Genomic DNA, 24,223 nt, shown 5'->3' on the forward strand with positions numbered 1-24,223 from the left:
CCCATTTCTACCTCCCAACCTTACCACCATCCCTTCCACCGAGTCCCCGTACTACCTTCCTGTGTTTTTGTTTTCAAACAGTTTTACCCTTCTTAAATTCCTATGATCTCTTAAAGTTAACGACCTCATCTTCATTAAAAGATGACGGTGGGAGGGTACAGCCCATGTGGAGCCCAGGGGACCTTGGCCAACGTTAGCTGAATTTGGCTTCCTCCACTTTCTCCAGACTTGACTTCCCCTCTTCCTCATCAACCACATTAAGTCCTTGCACCTTTGGATGGCACATCAGGCCTACTTTAAAAACAATTTCATCCATCTGTGCAGCTGAACACCCTACCGTCTGTGTTCTGCCTGCCGGTCTTGAAAGAGCCTCTGCGTTCCTCTGACCTAAGAATTTGAGGGTTTTGTTTTGTTTGTTGTTTAAGGTGGAATGCTGTAGAGTATCCTCATCTCCAAAGTATCATTTAGTGTCTTCTTCAGATGGGGTTTAGTCTCCGTGAGCTCTAGGTGAGCTCTGTGAGGCTGGAGGAAGGGAGCATGCCCTTGTGTCCTGGAGCCATTGGTGGTTAAGGAGCTGCTGAGAAGGGCAGTGCAGATGGAGCGAAGCCCTTTGCCGGTGTGTTCAGTTCATGGAATGGTGCATTCTGGCTCTGCATCCACAGCCAGAGCTTGCTGAGAGGAGATGAGGGGGGCTCCATGGATATTCGTTTGAGGAAAAGTTTAAAACAGAGCTCACATCATTAAGTTCCATTTTAAACCCTGCTCTCAGAAGTTTTGGGGATTCACGCCCTGCACCCAGCATGGGTTTCTTCATTCCTTCCCCAGTGCTTGTGGGGTTTAAAGACAACCCAGTGTCCCTGACATTCCTCTAAATGCTGACATCCCAGTAGGATTAGTAATCCATTGCAGTTTCTGAAGTTGGAGGTCAGTGGTTCTTAGAAGGAGAAACACATTCTTGTGTGTCCAAGGGGAAGCTCGCCAGCCGGCGGTTCTCTTGCCTCAGAACCCCAGCGTGTAGACATGCCGAGGCACATGCTGGCAATGATGACTCCACCACACAGCCCGCATTTGGAGTCCTCTTGATTTTCTTGCCTCTTGCCTCTCTCGCCTCCCAGCTCCTAAAAGCAACAACAATGAGCAGTTAAGAGAAACACATTAAGAGTTCTTCTGTGTTCTTTAGAACTTCTCTGTGTCATGCAGCCATGAACCAGCAAAAGCGATCACATCATGATTAATGACAGCATTTCCCAGCCAGAGTCATATCGTCAAGTGCACCCTTTATTGTAAGAGGGTAAAATAAATTCCCAGTCCCTGGTCATTCCTTTTCCCCAAGTAAGAGTTTCAAAGCTTGGGGCTGGAAGGAGTCATCTCAGACCTTGGGAGTCACTGGATCTACAGGGCCTTCAAGGCTGACCTCTTATGTGTTAAGGTGGTTCTTTTCTAAAGATGGAGGGTATAAATGATAAACCTGGCACGTAACCGGGGGTGTTTGGGAGTAGATGACGCCTAAGTGGTGACCCTCGTGCTCTGCATTGGTGTTTAACGGGGAGTAGCCTCTCGTTGCTGGCCACCGTCTGTCATCTCTTGGCCCATCTGTGCCATGATGTTGTTGAAGCAGCAGGGACGGACTTGAAGATAAGAATTCTTCTGCCCAACCACCTTTCTTTGTCTACCCACACTCCCAGGGCAGCTGACCTGGCATTTATGTGTGGAAAGACAGCAGGACTGCACACAGAACAAACCCACAGCCTGAGAAGTGTGCTTAGCCATGATGTGAACTCTGCGGTATTTGTCCTGGTGGCTCTGGAGAGCTTTCTGCTGTCTGCCCTTTTTCTTTTTAAGGACAGAGAGGCAGTGGTGACTTGGGAGATCTGAGGAATGTCTGATATAGTTTTCCATTGTAAAAGGAGAGAGTACAGCTGGCTCCTAGCCTTTCTACACCTTGATCACAGACCTAGCTTGCCCTTCACTGCCACCGGAGAACGCAGAAGGTTCCACACTCACTTTTGCAGCCAGCCACCCCTTGCAGAACACTTGAAGGAAGTTCTCTCCCAGAGGCCCTTCCCAGGCCTGATGTGAGGTCCTGTCTACATTGTTCTTTCCCCGGGGACCTGGGTCAGGGCCTCCACTGTCTGAGAGGGGCTGCACACTAGACATCCTTTCCTCACTCAGGCCACTGTGCAGTTACCCACGTGTGTGTGAGAAGCAGCACCCTTAACTCTTCTTTCGGGTTTTTCAAAGCATTCCTTTCTCTTACTGTAGGATGCATTTCTTTCTCTGTCCTTCCATTTAACCTCTTCAAAGACAAGAAACAGGAGGCAGGAGGATGGCTCCTGGCTTGGGATTTTGTCTGTTATTTGGATCTAGGATGACCCTTTGAGAGTAACCAAGAACATCAGAGCCATTATCTGAGGGGTACGTCACCATGGCTGAGGGGAAAATGGTCTCATAGCCAAACGATATCTGTCCTTTGATCTAGTCTTTAGTCTATGGTTTCATAAGGAAACAAACATGTGATTGGTTATTTCTGGAAGTCAGTTCTGGAAAGTCAGTCAACATAAAGACGCCCTCCACTCTCAGCTCTGTGGGTTACTGCAGGCTCTGGGCCATTCCCTTAGACAAGCAGGTGTACAGTTCTGCATTTGGACCAAGGAAGATAGACTCCAGCAGACAGTGCTAAGGCAATTCCTTCCACCATGAATATACTTTTTAAAACGTCTGTCTTCCAAGTTAGAAAAAAAACCAATATTTCTAAATTGAGTGGGCCATCAGGTTAAAACTATGCTCAAATTTGCTATAAAGCCGTTCCCTCCTGCGGCTCCCAGGGATCTGTGTAATCTTGGAAAAGGCCGTTTTGCTCATAAGAAAAATGGGCCTTGGTTTGGCAGTTTCAAAAGCGCCCATGCAAATCCACATCATCAGCCACTACAGTGCCCGGCCATTTACTGACTGCTGAGCCCCAGACTTCCCGGGCCCTCACTCACTCCACCCCTCAGTTCCTCCGTCAGATCACTACACGTGTCATCCCGGTTTCACGTGTAGAATCCGAGGCAGCAGGCGGCCAAGTGACTTCTCCCAGGTCCCAAAGCCACTGGTACGATCTCCTTGTCCTTGTCCTCTGCCTCTCCAATGCAGCCCCCGCCTTTTCAGTACAGGTCCTGTGCTTTTGTGTTGTGTTTTGTTTTTTATCTGCCTACTTAGGCAGCGCTTCCTGTGCACACTTCAAGTTCACAGTGGGGCAGGATTAGTTCAGTGTGGCTGTAGTCCAGTGCCCTTAGGGGTATTTGGAAATGAAGAGAGAAGTATTTTGCTCCACAGTTTGTATGAAGGTGTCTACATTGCAGAACCGCATCAGACTCTGCACGAATCCTGCTAAGGTACACAGGCTGCTTCAGGGGCCTCGGGTAACTTCCTGGCAGGCTTGTTTGTTTCCATTATGCCAACCGTTATGCCGTAGCTCAAAAAAAAAAATAAATTAAAAAAATAAATCTCACAGCAAATGATTAGAGGAAGGAACAGCACTGGCTGGTTCTCTCGTTTATGTCTACAAGTGTAAATCTACCCTTCGCTCTGCCGATGGGACCTCCGCTTTGTTTTAGAAATGGGGCCATTGGGCTCAGGAGCTTGTAGAACTTCCTTATCATGTGAAATATCCCCCTCCCTGCATCAAGGCTGTAAAATACAGCTGGGGTACAGTTATCATCTTCTCCCTCCCATCCCTCCTCTAGGGTTATGAGACCCACGGATTATAGGATTCCCACTCCAACCGTTTGATGCAGTTTTCTGGACTGTTATCGCATGTGGCTTTGCATAGGTCTGACTGTTATGACGGGGACCATTGCACAGAGTCTGACCATAATACAAGTGTGTTTGCACAGCATCTGACTATTAGTCCAGATAGGTTTGCATAGGGTCTGACTATCAGCTCAGATAGGTTTGCATAGGGTTAGACTATTAGCTCAGATAGGTTTGCATAGGGTTAGACTATTAGCTCAGGTAGGTTTGCATAGGGTTAGACTATTAGCTCAGATAGGTTTGCATAGGGTTAGACTATTAGCTCAGATAGGTTTGCATAGGGTTAGACTATCAGCTCAGATAGGTTTGCATAGGATCTGACTATCAGCTCAGATAGGTTTGCATAGGATCTGACTATCAGCTCAGATAGGTTTGCATAGGGTTAGACTATTAGCTCAGATAGGTTTGCATAGGGTTAGACTATCAGCTCAGATAGGTTTGCATAGGATCTGACTATTAGCTCAGATAGGTTTGCATAGGATCTGACTATCAGCTCAGGTAGGTTTGCATAGGGTTAGACTATTAGCTAGAGGTTTGCATAGGGTTAGACTATCAGCTCAGATAGGTTTGACTATCAGCTCAGGGTTTGCATAGACTATTAGCTCTATTAGCTCAGATAGGTTTGCATAGGATCTGACTATTAGCTCAGATAGGTTTGCATAGGGTCTGACTATTAACCCAGGTTTGTACAGGGTCAGACTGCTATGTATCTTTGCACAAGACCTAACTGTTGGCACAGGTAGCTTTGCACAGGTCTAATTGTTACCCATCATGTGTAGGGTTTTACAGGTACTCAGTGGTCTTGTTTTGTTGGTCTAAATATCTTGATTATTCTTTGGTCCTGTGGTCTTCTGGGAACAGATCTGGCACTGTCCCCACTGCTTTCCTTCTCCAAAGGTGTCTGCTACCTTCAGAAGACATTTTTCATTGGACCTGATGGAGCATTGGCAGGGGACACAGGACAGAGGGCGTCTTGTGCCATCTCTGAGCAGAATGGCTAGGGGCTGGGGGAGGGAGAATGTGTGCCGGCCACAGCAACCCTCTTGCTAGGTCACCAGGGGTAGTGCTCCCCTTTATTCTAAGGGCAGGTCTACCATGTCCAAGGTTGCTTGTGTATCTATTAGTAAATGCCCTGGAGATCCTAAAGCAGAGGTACCCATCCTTTAGATACAAGAGTGCCTTGAAAATGCAGGTGGGGGAACGGGGGAGACAGTTCAGCTGGTAAAGGGCCTATAGCACAAGCATGCAGACCTGCGTTCACACGTGTGCAAGTGTCCACAGGGACATATACCCATACCATGTCCCCATCCCCAGAGTTCTTTGAAAAGACAAGTGTTCAAAATGTATTGCTTCCCTTGAATTTACGCGGTTCACGGCTCCAGTTAAAATTTAATCCCACATCATGGAGTTTGGGCACATGCATGTGTGTGATGGTCTTTGTGTTTCCGTTGAATGTGTTAAAATTAATACTTAGTCTTATAGACTAAGAGGCTGAACTCAGAACAAAGACTTTTCAAGAGAACCAAGAGGTTTTTGAGGGATCAGAGAGACCTCAGCTGGGGCGTGTTTGTGTGTGTGCAGGTAGTCATTTGTTCTTACTGAAAGCACAGAGGAGGGTTTAGTGTGCATGGCACTCGGTAAAGGATTGTTCATTAAAGGAAACGGAAGGGGGTACTGGGTGTGGACAGTTTGGGGGGCACTGCATGTTCAAGGCACCAGCATAGCCCCCTTTTGTCTTTAGCAAGCTTTGCGGCACCTGCCTAGAAACTCACAGTCGTAGGGGTAAAGGAAGGTGTTCTTTGTTGGCCACACAAAGTGGATTTCTTAGACAGCATGAGTTGTAATGGGGGAAAAAAGCCACAAACTTGGTAACTTTTGAACAACAGAAATGTATTTTTTACAGTTGTGGAGATCGGGAAGTCTAAGGTCAGGCTGTCCCCAGATTCATTTCCTGGCGAAGGCTCATTTTCTGGTTCTCTGTCCTTTGTGGAAGGCGTGCAGGGGAACTCTGGGTTTTTGTTTGTTTGGTTGGTTGGATTTTTTTTTTCTTTTGTGAGGACCAAGTCTTAAATATGTGGGCCTATGGGAGACATTTCTCATCTAAACCACCACAGGTGTCAACCCCATTTACAATGGCGTTGTTCTTGTAGCTGGATCACTTACCAAAGCCTGGCTCCCGGTAGCATCTCTTTGAGGAATGGTATTTTAATTTCACTGAACTTTAGAAGGTGTGTGCTTTTAATCTGCTGTGATGCGCTTTCCCTGTCAGAAGCTCCGATTGTGCCCTACAGGTGCAGCCTGATTGTAAACATGACATTCATAGTTCCCAGCTCTCTGGCTACTAATTATTCATTTTGCAAGTAAGTATATTTACTAAAAAAATTAAAATAGCTGCGTCCTAGAGCTTCCCAGGGGTTGTTTATGGTTTGTTAGCGATTTAGACGAAGCTGAGATGTGTAGACTCTGCTGGCTCCCTGAAGACCTGCAGGCAACGAGGTAACAACTGGATGTGATATCAGCCTCTCTATTGGTGTGGTGACAGCGCACACCCCTGTCTTGTGGGGTGGCTGAATCCTCTGAATCAGTCACATGAAGGAGTGCAGATATTCTAATGCTGGTGTTCGGTTTACTGTGTAATCTGTCAAATATTTCGCTGCATACAATATCAGAAACCTTCTCTCCAGTGGCTTCTAGGGCTGAATTAAAAAAAAAAGGTTCTGACTTCTAAAGCATAAAGAATTTAGCTTTATCTGACTTTGATTAATGTCACCTGTGATTCCTGAAAGGCCATGTTTGCCTAGAAATTTTATCTTGCAGAGAATATTGCCTCCAGTTTGGTTATAGTTTGGTATCTGCTCATAGCGGGGGACCAAGTAATCCTGATTATCCTTAGAAGCACATGTATTGTAATAAAGATTTAACTTAATAACAATGGATCTGTCGAGAAACAAATCCATGACATTAACAAATCAGAATGAAAAAAGAAAACATATGCACATACATACATACACATATATACATACATATACATGCATTATATACATACATACAAACAAACAAACATAAGTGTATATATATGTATGTGAACACATATACATACATTTATATACTCATATACATATATGCCTTCATATATGTACATATACACATACATAGATATATAGTCCTATATGTGTACTTGCATATATGTATGTATGCACACCTACATATATACAAATGTATGCATAGTTACACGTAGATCTACACACATTTTTCACACACATATATACATGCATGGCTATACATATACACATAAGCATGCACACATACAAATGTGTTCTTATATATTTATATTTAAATATATAACTATATAGATATACATGTATATATATCCATGCATACATTCCATATACATTTACACACACACATGTGTGTGTGTATGTGCATACATTTTCATAAATATATACTGGTACATTCTTATACATACACACATATATGCATATACATACATAGATGCATGAGCATAATGTACACATATTCATATATATATGTGTAGAATATAAAATCTGAGAAGACTCTAGAGAGTTGGAAAAATTGATTCATTAAATTACAGCAGTATATTCAGAGTACGCCTTTAAGCTTTAACTAGTTCCCTAATGTTTGCTCTCTAACCGGATCTAAGGAGAGGTATCAGATGTCTGAGCAGGCTCAGGCCAGAGATGACTGTCTGTCTGGACAGTCTCTCCAAATGTTCTGAGGTTTTTCTTTTTTCCCATTTATTTACTCTCTCTCTCTCTCTCTCTCTCTCTCTCTCTCTCTCTCTCTCTCTCTCTCTCTCTGTGTGCGCGTGTGTGTGTGTGCACATGCATGTATGTTGGTTTGAGGGATCAGACTCAGGTCCTCATGGTGGGTGGCTGGTACCTTTATCCTGCTGAGTGTTCTTGCTATTTCTGGAGTTTAGATTTTGTTGTTTGGTTGGTTTTGGTCTGGAGTCTGAGCTCAGAGCTTCCTGTTTGCTAATCACATGTTCCACTACTTCTGCACTGCCTCCCAGACCTAGCTGTTTCCTGTTCGATAAGTTTGGACACATCTATAGAGGATTGACAGCATGGAAAAGGTTCTGGAAGCCCCTTATAGAAGCGCTGTTGAAGAAATAGGGGGTATTTACCTGGGAAAGGGAGGATTTGTGGTATGGAAGTCATAAGAAAGGTCTGTAGATCTCACCCACTCAAACCCAAGAACCACGTATTTCTGTTTGAAATGATTAAAACTGAACAAAACTTTAAAAGGAAGTTCTCAGTGGTCCCAGCCCATCAGAGGCTGCAGAGCCAGCTGGTAGCTCTGTGTAGATCCAGTGTGTTTGTCGCTGTGGAATGCTCTGTTAGCTTCTGTGATCCTCTGTACTTGAATTTCATAAGAGAGATAGACTCCCACAGTCAGTACCTCAGAGTCTTGGTGGCTTCTATGACAACATCACATGTTAGACCATGGGTACCAAATGCTGGGCCACATTACAGGCCACCTGACCTCATCCATTCACAGCTTTCCCCTGCTGGCCAAGCAGAGGCTCAGAACTCTTTCTCAGTTCGTAAGTCAAATCTTGATTTGAACTTGGTTACTGGGCGAAGATGCCAAAGTCTCCTTCTCTAGCTCCGGTCTCAGCTCGAGTAAACTCAGACACTTGGACTCACACAGAACAAAACCCCAGAGTTGGCAACAGTGTTTCCTTGTATAAACCACAAAACAAGTCTTTGGCCTGTGTGTTTGTAGGGTGTCTTTATGGTAACGGAATGTTTTCTTAAATACTTGTCGGGATTAACAGAGAGTAGAGGCCATAATTAGTAGGCATTTGAAAAGCCTTTTAGCATCTTCTAAAGAGCCTATGTCTGAGAACTCCAAAGCCAGGGTTAGTTTCCTGAGCATATTCTTCAATGGGGCTTTATGATCTGCCCTGGCCTGACAGCGTAGCTCTGGCTAGAGTAGGCAGAATAATTGTTTTATTTTATTATTACTTTCTTTCTTTTCTTTCTTTCTTTCTTTCTTTCTTTCTTTCTTTCTTTCTTTCTTTCTTTCTTTCTTTCTTTCTTTCTTTCTTTCTTTCTTTCCTTTCTTTCCTTCCTTCCTTCCTTCCTTCCTTCCTTCCTTCCTTCCTTCCTTTCTTTCTTTTACATTTCTGAAAGAACACTTTCAAACCTCCCGAGGGGACCAATGGAGGGAAACAGCGTGAGTTAAACAGGTTAGGACTGCTTCCCAAAGAGATGAAGAGCGGGAATAACCGGGTCTCTATAGACAGACAACGGGCTACAAACCTCAGTCACGCTGGACAGACCATGTGGCGGCCATTATGTTTCTGTTGTCTTCTGTTCACTGCCTGCAGCTGGGGATGACCTTGAGCTCTTCATCCTTCTGCCTCTAACCCTTCAGTGCTAGAATGACAGACATACACTTTTTACTCTTTGTTTTATTCATTCTACAACTCGTTTCTTCCTCTCTCTTCTCCTGTTCAACTCAGCATCTGGTGTGCATCACCCAACGAACAGGCAAACTCTGCTTCCCAGGGGTCCTCTGTCATGGAAGAGTTCCTTCACAGCCAAGGCTTGCTGGTCAGGTGCTGAGCTCTGACCTGGGGAGGAAACATCCCCTTGAGACTTTAGCCCCAGTTAGGTATTCCCCTCAGGGAAGCACCTTGGTTTCCTGGCTCCCCTGAGGAAGGAATTCTTGATGAATCCTGCACATGGTCAAGGAAAAGTTTTCATGGGCACTGATATTTGGATGAGGTGGAGAATAATCAGGCTGTGGACAGGGAAATACTCAGAAGGTGAGGGTGGATCATGCCAATGCCACACTCTAGAGGCTGAGCTGTTTAGGGGAAAGTTCCATGATTAATCTCTTTAAAAATCTCAATCTCTCTCTCTCTCTCTCTCACTCTCTCTCTCTCTCTCTCTCTCTCTCTCTCTCTCTCTCTTTATGTGTGTGTATATGTATACAAATATGTGTATACATGTACAGGATCATGTGTGTGTTTGTGTGAATGTGTGCACACATACCCCACAGCATATATGCGTAGGTCAGAGGACAACCTTAGGTGTAGGATCTTGCCTTCTACCTTGTTTATAGCAAGGTCTCTTGTTTCACACTGTGTAGACCTGGCCATGCGTTTCTGGGGATTCTCCTGTCTCTGCCTCTGTCTCTTCTGTAGGTTTTGGGGTTGTGGTCATGTACTACCACAGCTAGCTTTTTTGTGGGCCCTCACATTTTCATGCTTGTGTGGCAAATCCTTTAACTACTGGGAATTTCCATAGCCCATAACATTTATTTATTTTAAATTAATTAGAAAGATTTATGATCAGAGGTATTTTGCCTGTATGTATGTCTATATACCCAGTGTGTACATGGTCAATAGATGGTGTCTGATCTCCTATAACTGGAGTTACAGATAGCTGTGAGCTGCCATGTGGATGCCGGGAATTGAACCTGGTCCTCTGGAAGAGCAGCCAGTGCTCTTTCTAACCCATAACTGATTTAACAAATGTTTGTTGAGAACCCCTCTGTGCTCTGCACTGGTCTGGGCACGAGAGATTCTCAGTGACTGTGACAAACGTGCTTGACTTAGGGACCTGAGGACTCAGGGAATGCTACATGCTATAAACAATTAAATTCATTATTTCTGAAGATCTCAGTGCCTTCCTCGCCATACTCGCCATACTCGCCATAATAGATGGGGAACTCATGTGCACTCGTTAAGTAGAGATAGAGGAGGTCACAGGGTTTGGTAAAAGAAACTGGAAACGTCAGAAGCGGGTGTTGGGTGTGTGATGGATGTCACATGCCTCTTGAAAAGCTGCATCTGAGCCAAGATGGGAGAGAGAGGGCTCTTTGTGGGAGGGTCTTCCTATGCAGTCAGCAGCCCCAAAGCAACAGCACCTTTAGGAGACAGCCAGGGTGCTGGGTTGGAGGGCCAGGTTGAAGGATTAGAAAGGGACAGATTAGAGGCCTCTGGGTCACTGTAGGGATCACAGGGAATCTTGCTGACCAGATGGTCACTTTGGCTGCTTTGATGAGAAGAAACTGGACAAGGACAGCATCAGTGGCCACATAAAAAGTCAGCCAGCTGGATAGCTATAACCAGGAGGCCTGAAATCACCCAGGAAGTAAGCCGTACCCAGCAGCACTCACTTGCCTTGGGGGACCCACACTCAGAGCAGAGTGCCCTCCTGTTTAACTGGATCACAGCCTCTCTTGGCCTGTGAGAGGCAGGGCTGGCACTGTGCTGAGTGGGAAATGAGATTCCCTGCTTTAATGAGAGGTGGTTCTGAATCTGGGCAGTGGGAGGCCCTGTGTGGCAGTCCATTGTCCTTAAGGAGACTCTCGGGGGCCAAGTCTCAAATGACCTTGAGTGACCTTCACAGCATACTTAGTACCATAAGCTGCAAGCAGTTTCACTCGAACCTTCTTTCCTACCCCCGCAACCTGTCGAGCCCTTAACTTTCATTCTGGTCTGTAGAAATGATTCCTGCTGACGGTATTCATGGGAAAGGGCCTGATCTGATGACTTTCAGTGGAGATAGTTTTGAAGATCAGCTGTTGCTATCCTCATGTCTCTGATGTAGAAGAATGGCCCCCTTAAAAAAGGACATTCTGATCCTTAGAGCTGACTTCAGTAAAGTACTCCCTTAGTCCATTTGAGCTGCTTGTAACAAAATTCCAGGGTCTGGGTAATTTCTCACAGTTCTAGACAGTGGGAAGTCTTTGCTGCTGTGTTCTTACATGCCAGAAAGGCAAAAGATTTTCTCAAGCTCTTATTAAGGGCACTGCTTCCAGTCACAAGGACAGAGTCCTTGGGACCTAATTACCCCCTGACAGGGCTCACATCTTAATTCTTTTGCGCAAGAGATTAAGTTTCAACACGCATTTTGGAGAGACACCAACAGTCAAGTCATAGCAAGCATGCTCTTACTGAGAGCTTACTGCTCAGCAGGTCCCATGGGAGTGAACTCTGGCTCTGTTCCTGGCCCACCCATCCCTCTGCATGATCTGTCTATGCTCAGATGGGAAACAAGGCCTTACATACCTAGAGTTCATAGTTACTCGGAGAGGGAGAGTAGTGAGAGATGTCCCGGCAACAGAAGCTTTAAGTGTGTCACGTCTCCTTGTTACTATGGCAACTTGGAGGCAGCTGTCTTTAACGATGCCCAGTTTGTTGCTGCTTTTGTTTCACTGGGTTAAGGCCTTTGCCTGCTTGCCCTTGTATCACATTGTAAGTCTTGGTATCTGTAAGTCTGTGAGTTGGGTATGTAATCAGCACTCGATGAGGAACCCCACTAAACACAACTACCATCAGGTGAGTCCCCTACAGCCTTCCCGTCCTTCACAGTTCTTCCTCCTAGAGGCACATGTGCCTCGCTCCACTCAACAGATGAGAAAACCAAAGACCAAAGATCCATTTTAACCAAAATAGCAAGCCAGGGTGATGGTGTGAGGAAACTCTTAGTGACCCAGATCTTTCTGGTCCCAAACTGCTTGTTCTTTTACCTCCATGTGCCCTGAACTTACACTGTGGTGTAAACCTAAGAGGGCGAATCAGTGCGCTTATCCCTGGGTCCTCTCTGAGAGCATTGGAATGGACCTTCCTCTGCCTAGTTCCTAACCATCAGAATAGTGTAATGTTTACATATGAGCCGTAATGTGTAAACATGGGCTTTAAATAACCACGTTTTAGCTGTGTACGAAGAGCTCCTTTAGTGCAGAAATTGCCTTGTCTTTGATATCACCCCTTCTTTAGACTGACTCTGTGAAAGCCTTCTAATGCTTATTGTAAGATAAAGTTACAATCTAGGGAGAGGGCAAGTCTTAAAGGGTTTACGGCTGACTTGTTAAAGGGTGTTGTTGTTGAAACATTGTTACAGGTCATTTATAGTCAGTCCAGGCTTGAGACATGGGTGCTCTGAGGGTCAGCATGTTTCCCACTGGGCTGTGACTGTCCATGTGCCAAGTCTGCAGGGCCAACCACCGGGCTCTGTGCCCACACAGCCTGGGCGGAGGGGACAGGTAATTGCTCAGTGGGCTCTGCACACAAAGGCACACAGTGCTAAGCTGTTTGTCACAGGCTGTCCATTGGAAGTAACTTGCTGAATATTGTGACTAGTCTCCGTGCGCTTGGAGTGGCTGTGGCATGCTTCCACCAACAACTTCACGAGTGGGAGAGAAATGCTTCTTAGATGTTCTCAGCTGAAACCCTGAGCTGGAGGCTGCCCTGCGTCTCTCCAGAGATGTGGTCTCTTCAAAAGGAATAACTTCTGGGGTCTCCTTCATAAGACCCACGCCATGCCCTTGGCTGTGCCTGGACTTTCTGTGTCTTCTTTGCCTTTTGCCTTCCTCTTCTAGCACTATTCTTGTTATTTTTATCTCTGTAATGTGACATCCTTAAGCAACCCCCTGGTGAAGTTATGGGCAAGTTAATGGGTGGGTTTCAAGAACTAGGAGGGTGTGTGTAGAACTTTCCCATAACCCACTGTTTATAAGCAGTGCTTTTTGAAGCCAAGCACAAAAAAAAAAAAAAAAAAAAAAAAAGGGTTGGGGATTTAGCTCAGTGGTAGAGCGCTTGCCTAGGAAGCGCAAAGGCCCTGGGTTCGGCCCCCAGCCCAAAAAAAAAAAAAAAAAAAAAAAAAAAAACAAACAAAAAAAAAAAAACCCTGACTTTTGCAAGTGTCCGCCTCAGACCACCACTTTTGTTAAGATACAATGTTGAAATTACAAAGGCGGTTAGGGATGAATGAAGAGCCAACACGGATTTTTATTAGCTTCCACAGACAAATTTATGTCTGAGCAATGTGCTCAGATCAGAGAAAGGGAGACGCACACACCGTGCACCTCTTGCAGCTTGCACTCTTGCGGTTAACCCAGAGCTTCTGCCCTACATTGTCCTTTGCCTTCTATCGCTGTAGTCAGACAAGTGGCGGGTGAGTCACAGCCCTTCCAAGTGCACTTGGCCCGAGCACTGGCTGTGAGCCCTGCTCCTGGCTGGCTTGTTGATCTGATCTGATGTAGGCAGAACTGACAGAAACCTGAAGTGACCACACCAGGATACAGAGCCTCACTCCTCCTCTCTCTGGGACCTTCTGGGACAAGTCGGTCCATCGTTGAAGGCTGAGAACTCAGCTGGGGATTGGGGATAGGGGCCTGGACTCCTTTCTGTGTAATCTGTCCACAGGTGCCCCATCTCATGGTCTGCCATCTTGCCGGCAAGTGAGTGCCCAAGAGATGAGGAAGAGCTTGAAGTAACATACCAACTCAGCCATGCTCTGGTCGTTACTGAACATGTGCAAATTTCCCACCTCAGCTAGCTTCCACACGCTCAGTATTCTAATCAGACTCCTGAAAGGTCCGTGGGTCCACAGAACCTGTCAGAGGATTGTGGGAAGCTCCTGATAACTAGCTTTAGGCTTCATACCCACCCCACCAGCTTTCTGCTCTCAGTTCTCATATTACACCCTACACACATCCTGTGCCTCCAGGCTCTGAACCAGTGCCTCCCTCCCCCCATCATCCAAATTCCCATTTCCTTTCAGGAACTTATCTGAGTGGGATGGGTGTCTTGCTAACATCCACCATCGCTAGTATAGGACAGGCATCCCTTCACAGCACTTGGCAGGTGTCCTTTATTCTCACAGAATCAGACTTAATGGGACACAGCAGCTGAGTGCTAATCTTTGCCTGGTATAAGGAGTGGTTCCTCACCATTTGTGGGACACATAAGTAAAGGAAGAGCTAGAGGTAACCTGCTGTCGCTGGTCATCACAGAGTTGATCTCTTAGCACCCTGCCACCATCTGCTTAGCAGAGGCTGGGGAGTATCCTGAATGACTGACAGGGGAGACTTCTGACTCTTGGATGTACTGTCTTGGGGAGTTAGAAGTGCATTAAAACATTAGTTAGAAGATGGTCTAACTTTTATAATCACCATATGCTATGGTACATAGAACCCTTGTAAAGAGATTAATGCCCTTATGGGAAGAGACAGAGAAATGTCCCCCCATTCTGCTGTGTAAAGATCAGAGTACTTAGCCACAATCTGATCTTGGGGCCCCAAGCTTCCAAAGCTGTGAGAAACACATGCCCCTTGTCTAAGCCAGACAGTCCATTGTGTCTGATGTAGCCACTTAATCCCAGTCAGGCACTTTGTGCCAGCCATTGTACACAGTGTGGGTAAAGGTGCTCCCCCACACATACTGACTAAAGCTTTAGCAGTACTGTGCTCACTCCTGCCAACTCCAGTGGGACAGCTTACAGTCAGGTTCACCCTCAGAGCCCTCTCTACATGCTTTGGCCTGTCATTTCTTCCTCAGACCAGAAGTCAAGGTTGCATGTGGGTAGCACTGCCTCAGCCCATACAAGTCTGCCCTTCAAGAAATTTTACCCTCTCCCTCTGTGGTGGTTTGAATGACAGTGGCCCCCACAGGCCCATAGGGAGTGACACTATGATATTACAAGGTGAGGCTTTGTTGAAGTAGGTGTGGCCTTGTTAGAGTGGGTGTGGCCTTGTTGGAGTGGGTGTGGCCTTGTTGGCGTGGGTGTGGCCTTGGTGTGGGTGTGGCTTTGTTGGAGTAGGTGTGGCCTTGTTGGAGTAGGTGTGGCTTTGTTGGCAGAAGTGGGGATGGGCTTTGAGGTCTCAGATGCTTAAACCAGGCCCAGTGTCTCACTCACTCTCTTCCTGCTGATCTGCCATGCTTTCCATCATGCTGATAATGGACTGAACCTCTGAACTATAAGCCAGCCCCAATTAAATGCCTTCCTTTTTAAGAGTTGCCATGGTCGTGGTGTCTCTTCACAGCAATGAAACCCTAACTAAGACACCATCAGCTGCAGGAGGCTCCTTAGCTCAGTAGATCTTCTTGAAGTGGAGTTGAAACCAAAAGTTTGAAAGAGAAGTGGAAGGATTGCCCTTCCAGGAACTGTGAGGTCGTGGCCCCTGTACATTGGCCAGAGAGGAGCCATTTGTAGGCTATGAAATGAAGATGAGCTTCCAGCGTCCCATCTCTAGCTCTCTCTTTCTTTTCTGTTCTTGAACAGTCATCTTGCTTCCTGATGCTGTCTGAAAGGAGGTTTGTAGTTCACCTTGAATGTCGTGAGTAGTTTATCAGGGTTCCCTCCATCACCATTTGGTCCATAGGTGCACAAACCCTTGAATCTCCCATGTGGACTGTTAGGCTCACCCACCTCAAACGGTGCTCGAAGAACTATGACTGGGGCTCAGCTGGAGAGTGCAGGTGAGCCAAGGTGAGGCTCAGAGTACTCCAGGGACTCATAAACCCCACAGCGCCCAGGTTTCTTCTTGTTGACTAGCACTTGGCTGAAAAACTGGAGTGGCACGATTTTATTTGTGTACTCTTTATCCATATTCTGTTGCTGTTCTAACAAACATGGACTCATTTATCTCTGACGATAAGGCTAACAGTAGACACCACCTCACTGGACATTATAAGAACCTCACTAATATATGTGTTAGAGTGTGCGTGCATATGAAACACCAGGACAGTGCCTGGCCCCATTGGTATGTGTGTATAGAGGGTAGAGGCATGTTTGGTGCCATGCATGAGTATTTTACAAGCCACTTGCTCAGGTTTGAATCCTGTTCCTTGCTGGCTCATGTGTGAGTCCTCACATATTTGTTGCTGACTCAGGTATGAATTCTCATCTGTTTGTGGCTGGTTCAGGTGTGAATCCTCATCTGTTTGCAGCTGGCTCAGGTGTGAATCCTCATCTGTTTGTGGCTGGCTCAGGTGTGAATCCTCATCTGTTTGCAGCTGGCTCAGGTGTGAATCCTCATCTGTTTCTTGCTAGCTTAGGTGTGAATCCTCATCTGTTTCTTGCTGGCTCTATGGCTTTGGTGAATCACTTGGCCTCTTTTTCAGCAGTTTTAGCACAATAAAGATAGAATCTCCCATGACCACACACCGTGTGTACAAGTGTCCAGGACAAAGGCTTGCAGGTGACAGGAGCTATGTGAACACGTTGTTACTGTAGCTGATCTTGTCTTCTTCTTATACTCACTGGATCACTGTGTGGCCCTCTATGTCCAACTACACTGTCACGTACCAACTAAGTGACACTTTGAAACCTGAAAGGTGAAGGCTGATCAACGTAGAAAATGACAACAGGCTTGGGGACCAAAAGCAGAGCCATCAGCTGTCAGTGCGATTTAATCTCTCCTTCATGTTGTGACTGGGAGAGGCATTTTGCTAACTGCTCTCGCACCATCATTGTGATGTCCAGAGTTCAGGTGGTCAGGAAGAGAACAGTGTCTTCTGAGAAGTCTTCCACTTTATCTTCGTTTTGAGAAGTGGGAGGGAAAGTCCAGGTTTTTGAGAGCTTTAGGTATGACCGCCATTGGAAAGTAGGCCTGGAAGTCCTGTGTGTTTAAACAGCTTAAAAGGTATGTGTTCTTCCAAGCTGCTTTGTTAATTAGCGTGGGAACAACCTTATCTCTCATCCCAGAATGAGACAAGGCATGGGCTTATAAACCTTCTGGGCAGCAAGATACCTGTGACCCAGGACTCAGCAAGTACAAGCCAAGTCAAAGAAGCGAATCACTGGGAGACCCTTACAACCAGTGTCTGAGCATCCTGGTTCCTTCACAGGGGTATTTGCCTGTGGAAATTGTTCCTTTTATCTGCAGGGCTATTAAAACGCTGGTCAGCCAAGTGGCTCAGTGTATTGCTAATGGGTTATAATGCTGTGGGCACTGTTATTTCATTCGATAGACTAGAAGTGGCTGGAAATGACCTTCTATCTCCTGGTAAGAACAGTGCTTGCTAAGGGATGTTCCCTAGTGTGTGGAGTCTGAGGTAATTTAGGCGTTTGTGCTATATTTAGCATGGTATTAAATGGATTTTCAGGCATTCCTTGCTATAAGTAGGGAAATAGGTGTGTTTTACAGTCTCTGAGAGTCACTTTCTGACTGGGCAGTGTCTGGGCAGGTAAAGGTTCATAAGGCCAGGGCTTGCAGGAAATCCAGAGTGAGTATAGTCAAGTCCCTCCCAGTCTCAGGCTCATGGGGTGTTGCCTGCCGTGGGGTTCTGTCTCTGCTCCTGAGTGTGCGACTCTCATTCTGTGGAATGATGTTAGCTGAGGCCTTCTGTACCCTGACTATAGCTGACTATCCTCTCTGTGTCAATCAATCATTGGCGTAGGGCATTGCACTCAGTCCACTAGTGAAACATCAGGTTCACGTGCACAGGCAGAGCATCTCAAACTCAGCACGCTCAAAGCTGCCTGAGGAGTCCATGGAAACACCATCCTGAGCCTTGATCCAGAGACCCAGTAGCTCTGGGATGGGAGCAAAAATTACCTGCATTCCTCCCATAGACCAAGGTAGTAGGGTCTTGCTGGTCTGTTTGAACACACACAAACTAACCTCCTAGAGAGCCTTACAGTTGTTTGTTTACAGCGTTTATTAAGCAAGTACTGAATGCAGAGGAAGAAACCTCTGAAATGACTGGACTGTAGTTTCCAGAGATCAGAGAGCATACGTAAAGAAAAGTTCAGACTGGCCTAGCCCTGAAGGGAGGTAGATTATAGCCAAGACCCAGGGGGCACGATCTGGAACAACTGAAGTGCAGCTATAAACATTGAGTGGTGAAGAAGGAGTGCTAAGGTTGACTGTGGAGTGGGTCAGCCATCGTCACTCTGGCGCTCACCCTGCTGGCTTGTTGATGTAACCATCATAAACAGTACAACCGCACCAGTTCCCTCTCTGATTACGGCAAGGACAAAACATTTGATAAGAAGCAACTTCAGGGAAGGAGTGTTTACTCCAGCTCACTGTTTGATGGGCTACAGTCCCTTGTGATGGGGACATAGTGACAGCCAGCTGGTCAGGGTGTGTCTGTGCTGCACCTGCAGTGGGAGGGCAGAGCGCCATCAGCAGGTGGGGCTGGCTGTGAAACCTCAGGGTACCCAATGACCCAATTTCCCCAGCAAGCCTCCGGTTCCTTGTGGCTCCACAGCCTTCCCAAATAGCAGTGTTCAAACACACGGATCTTTGGGAGTAAATTACAGGAGGCCCTGAAAAGGCCTGGTTTCACCTCAGAGCCCAGGATATCCTCTCTTGTGTTTCCTCCCGGGACTGGGTACAACACACCTGCATACTCAGTGTTGCACGGGTCCTGGGTCCTGCTATAGACACTTACAGACACTAGTCTATTTATTAAAATCATAACTGAGCGAGCTGTGTGACATTCACCAGTCATTGCAGCCCTTGAGAGACTAAGGCAGGGCTAGCTACTGTAGGTTCTAGAATAACCTAGTTTATACAGTGCATTTCAGGCCACTCTGAACCACTAGTGAGACCCTCCCTCGAAAGCTCAACTCTAACCCAAACAGGAACCCCATAGCATATGAAGACTTTTCAAGAGGGCAGGTGGTAGCCCTAGGTCAGCAGTGGGCCTGGGACTCTGAACAGAGCTTTAGGCTCTAAGGCAGAGTTTGTATTCGGGTGACTCCTCTCTATGGGGTAGATTTGCTGGCAGGCAGTGAGCAGGTGCTCCCTCTTTCCTCATGGTTACTACTCATTTCTGCCCAGACACTGAGATTTACAGGTAGGAACATGTTTCTGCCCCTCCTCCATCACGGTCACACCAGAATGAACAGAAGCAGTCTCAACAGCAAAGAAGAAAATACAGCATGAACAAAATCAAGTGTGGTGGTTTGAATGGTAATTACCCGTGTAGGCTCAGACATTTGGGGACTTGGCTGTCCCCAGTTGGTGGTACTGTTTTGGAGATTCAGGATGTATGACCTGGTTAGAGGATGAACGTCGCTGGCTTTGAGAGTTCAAAGCTATCTCTGCTCCATGCTCGTGGTTCAAGACATAAGCCTGCAGTGGCTGCTCTAGCCACCATGCCTGCCTGCTGCCATGCCTTCTTCCACCATGGAGACACACTTGGCTGGTGACCTCAGGCACAGGGACATAGACACACGTGTGACTGGTGGCCTTAAGCTCAGACTTTCTGTGACAAGTATAAAATGGCTTCTTTCTTGCTACATGGGTCTGAGGTGCCAGCTGCACCAGGTCTCACCTGGACCCTGCCTAACACTCCATCGGTCCTAGTTGTCTCCTGTTACAACTCTTCAGCTTGAGATGTGAGGCTCTCCCGAGGTCTGGACACTCTATCAGGGGGCACGGCTCACTCCGTGGGCCTTCTCTGAGGGAGTCACGCACTGCAGTTTGGCTAGTGGAGCACTCCTGGAGCACTCCTGGAGCACTCACCCATCATTCTTCTCTCTGTCTCCAGCCCTTCTGTATGCCACCATCTTTGGGAATGTGACGACCATTTTCCAGCAGATGTATGCCAACACCAACAGGTATCATGAGATGCTCAACAGCGTCCGGGATTTCCTGAAGCTCTACCAGGTGCCCAAGGGGCTGAGCGAGCGGGTCATGGACTACATTGTGTCTACCTGGTCCATGTCCCGCGGCATCGACACGGAGAAGGTAAGCCTGGGAGACTCTGCCCTGCCACCCGTCCTCTTGCTTTCCCCAGCAGGCTGGGCTAAGAACTCTCAGGGCCTCTGGGAGTCTCAGGGCCTTCTTCCAGGGGTTTGGATGGCCTGTCTGTTGTCTTTCCTGAAGGACCAGAAATTAAGAGCCATCGTTTAAGAAATGAAAGGCACAGTGTATCTCCCGGAGCGAGGGGAGCAGATGTCCCTCTGTCTTGTGCAGTGATTAGATGAAGACCCTGAACAGGAGGCTGTTTCCTTCTGCCCCAGGTTCCCAGATGGCCCCCTGCTCGCCAACCTCACCTCTTTTCAAAACGTTGATACTTTTTGTTCAGCATGGCTTTAAAAAAAAAAAAATGAACCTTGACTTTCTTAAAGAAATGCTGCATTAAATATGATTGATCTTGTTATACTTGTCTTCCCCTTAGAGTGAGTTTTACAGTTTTGTAAGTGCATGCAGCTCCTAAGGCCGCTGCACACCGGTCTCTTCCTCCTCTTGGTCCTGATAAGAATCCCATGGTGCTGTTGTTAAAACTAGACTCCTGACCGCCATCCGTGGCCCGTGAGCTCTGGAGTGGTGGGGGGTGGACAGGCTCAGTAATTACCCTGGTAAGACTGTGCCTCCAGGCAAGAGTGGCACAACTGTGTACCTCAGTCGTCAGTTGGCGACTGTTGCTCGATGTGTGACGCAGACGGTGGCAGACCCTCCTGAGGACTGTTGTTCTCTAACTGTTGTGCCACTCCGGATTCACGCCAGGAAAACAGAGAAAGAGGAAGGACACAGAGGGCTCATTTATGGCTTATCCTTGTGTCCCCCACTCCCTCTAAAACAGGTCAGCCTGGAAGTCACTGTTTTACTGTACCTCCTTTGTTCTGGGGTTACAAATCTGAACCACGACACCCCTTATCCATGTCGGGCAGGCCCTGAGAAACATCTCCTGCCCCTGCTTTGTGTTTTTCCTATCATCAAAACCTCGTCCTCAGCTCAATTTCTCTGTCCCTGGTCTCTCTGACTCCACTTCCCTCGTTGCCAAACCCTATCCCTCTACCCGAGGAGTATGGCTTCTTTTACCATAGAATTAGGAAAATGGTAGCACCGTGTCGAAAGTACCTGTGGACACATTGAAATCCAGATTGATCTGGCTGTGAGGTCAGTCACCTGCATTCCCGTCTTCCTCTCTCTGAACAGACACCCAAGCGCTGGCAGGCTTAAGGGATGCTCAGTTCTGTCCACACTGTACTTCAAAGGCCTTTGCTTTGGGTCTGTCCGTCTGTGAGTCACGATAAGACCACCGCAGCACCAACTCCCATTCCTTGAATGTGCGCTGAGAACAAACATTTTTTCCAGGTGTGGTAGTGCAGAGCAATAATCTCAGACTTGGGAGGTACAGGTAGGGCAACTGTGAGTCTGAGGCCAGCCTGGGCTATGTGGCAAAATCTTATTGGGGAAAAGCAGAAAGAACCAATGTTATTTTTCTCTTACTAACTGTACCCATATGGCCTTCACTTCTCCTTGGGGAGAGTATAGCTGGAAGCTCTGGTTATCAAGGAGGAGGGCCAGAAGCCTGGCTCCTTCCTCTTCCCCAGGTCTAGGGTAACACTGGGATCTGGACCTGGTTTTCATTTGCCTCCAAAGCCTGTTCTTTTCCTATCATCCTCCCTCTTTTAAATTTTTTAACTACATATCCCTGTGTACATGTGTGTGTGGAAGTGTGTGTATCTGTGTGTGTCATGTGTGTATCATGTGTACATGCACGTGTATGCATTGTGTGTGTAGGTGTGTGCATGTGTGTGCCTGTGTATGCATGCATGTGTGTGTGCATGTATATGTATGTATGTGTGTGTTCTCATGTGTGCATGCATGTATATGCATTATGTGTATAGGTATCTGCATGTGTGTGCCTGTGTATGCATGCATGTGTGTGCATGTATATGTGTGTATGTGTGTGTTCTCATGTGTGCATGCATGTGTATGCATTATGTGTGTAGGTGTGTGCATGTGTGTATTGTATATGTATGTGTGTGTTCTCATTATGCACATGTGTGTGCCTGCATGCATGAAGGTATGTGCATGTGTGTGCATCTGTGCCTATACATGTATATGCATGTATGTGTGTGTGTGCATGCACATATGTGTGTGTGTGTGCATGCACACATGTGTGTGTGTGCACTATGTCATAGTATGTCTTACTGGAATCTGTTCTTTCCTTTCATGTGAGTTCCAGGGATGGAATTGAGGTCCTTAAGCTTGGTGGTCTGCCTCTAATACCACTGAGCCATCTTGCAGGCTTTGCCCCTTCCAGATAGGTGTAATGCATACGTTAGAAGGAGGAAGGAAGAGGCTCACAATGGGCAGGGCAGGGATTGCCACTGCCTGACTCCCAGCTTTGCCATCTTCCTGCCCCAGCTATTCCTGCTCTCCCTGCTCAGCACTGGTAACAATGCCTGCTGGTTCTGTGGGTGCCTGGCAGTCAATGGAGCAGAAAGAACTTTGATCTTTGCCCCGAAGCTCCTTTTTCCCAGGCACTAAAATGACTCTGTAGATCCTGCTGTCTGGGAAAAGCCTTTTCCTGTCCCCATCCCCGCAGGGCTGGGTAGGGACCTGCCTGGGATACTGCATAGTCAGCTTGTATTCCTGCCCTAGTCAGTGCTTACCTCCCTAGAGGTTTGTTTGCCATGATCTCTTATCTAAGGCTTTGTGCCAAGAGATTGTCTTTGAAAATTTGCATATATTCCTCCATCCACTCTCCCAGAAACACAGCCACTTTTTGGCCGTTCTGCAACTAGAGCGGGAAGCAGATCAAGATGTAACTCAGACAGGTGTAACTTCCCTTAGCTTCGCAGTGAGCGGTTGTAGTCTGCACAGGAGAAGTAAAGCACAGAGTCCTTAAATCACTTGGAAAAGAAGTTTCTGGGCTTTCAGTCATGTGACCTCCCCACCCTACACCCTGTTCCACTGCCACATAGACACCAAAGGTAGGACTGAAACCATCCACGGCAAGGCAGGGAGGCTGGTGGAGAAGCCACAGCTGCAGAGGGAAGTGTCTGGTGCTAAAATGGGAATGGGTCCTGGAGGGTTCCCAGCACCACAAGAAGGAGCCAGGGAGCATTCACGTTCAACTTCATGCCCCCTACTTGATTCACAGAATAGAACAGGAAAAGTTATTTTTAAAAATGTTCCTGAATGCTCTGGAAAAGTCCACTGGAAGTCCTGCTGTATCCTTAATGCTTGCCGTCGAAAGCCATGTGATGGTTTCTTGGAAACAGTCCTCAGAAATATATCTTGTTCTGAAAAAGCTGGGAAAATTTTCAGTTGTTTAGAAAAACGAGACCCACATGGCCTGCGGTTCCTAGTTTGGTTTTTAGATGGTACGTGTCAGGGCTGGGACACAGTCCAGACAGTAGAGTGGTTGTCTGGCGTGTTCAAAGCTCTGGGTTTCTTCCTGGGTACCATGGGCGGGGCAGGGATGCTACAAGTCAAATGGCAGCCCATTGGCTTTGCAGAGCTGCCTGGCATTGGGATTGGTTAGTCTATAACTGGGCTTTGATATCAAGCTACCTAGTGTGGAAGCCAAAATATACTGTTTCCTGGCTGGGGAACGTTGGGCTTCCCTGTGTCTCAGCTTTCTCATCTGAGCTGAAATAATTAAAAGCGCATCCTAGAGTTTCTGTGAGGACCGAGTTAGCAAACGCACACCAAGCTTTCAAAGTGAAGCCACGGCCCCTCGTTCTCCATGCTTCCTGTCTCCCTTATGGTCCTCGGCAACTGCACCCACCTTTTGTTTAGTCCCCTGCCTCTTCCTACCAGACAGTAAGTTCCATGGGGGCCAGTACTTTTGTCTAATTGTTCTTTAACTAACATCAGTAGAGCCCAGAATGGTACCTGGTACTCCGTGGATGCTTGGCAAATAAATATTGACTGGATGGGCAACTTGCTGAGCCACTCCTGGCAG

General features: G+C 46.9%; 1 protein-coding gene across 2 annotated transcripts in view; it reads left to right on the top strand.

Moving 5' to 3' along the window:
* Kcnh1 (potassium voltage-gated channel subfamily H member 1) overlaps positions 1–24,223 on the top strand; it is a 298,193-nt gene that overhangs the window by 189,187 nt on the left and 84,783 nt on the right. For both annotated transcript variants that reach the window (XM_032915372.1, XM_032915373.1), the window contains exon 8: positions 20,066–20,265. In XM_032915372.1, coding sequence (XP_032771263.1) covers positions 20,066–20,265 — 200 coding nt within the window. The remainder of the gene's footprint in view (positions 1–20,065; positions 20,266–24,223) is intronic.

Source organism: Rattus rattus, chromosome 10 (genome assembly GCF_011064425.1).
Source record: "Rattus rattus isolate New Zealand chromosome 10, Rrattus_CSIRO_v1, whole genome shotgun sequence".
NCBI lineage: Eukaryota > Metazoa > Chordata > Mammalia > Rodentia > Muridae > Rattus > Rattus rattus.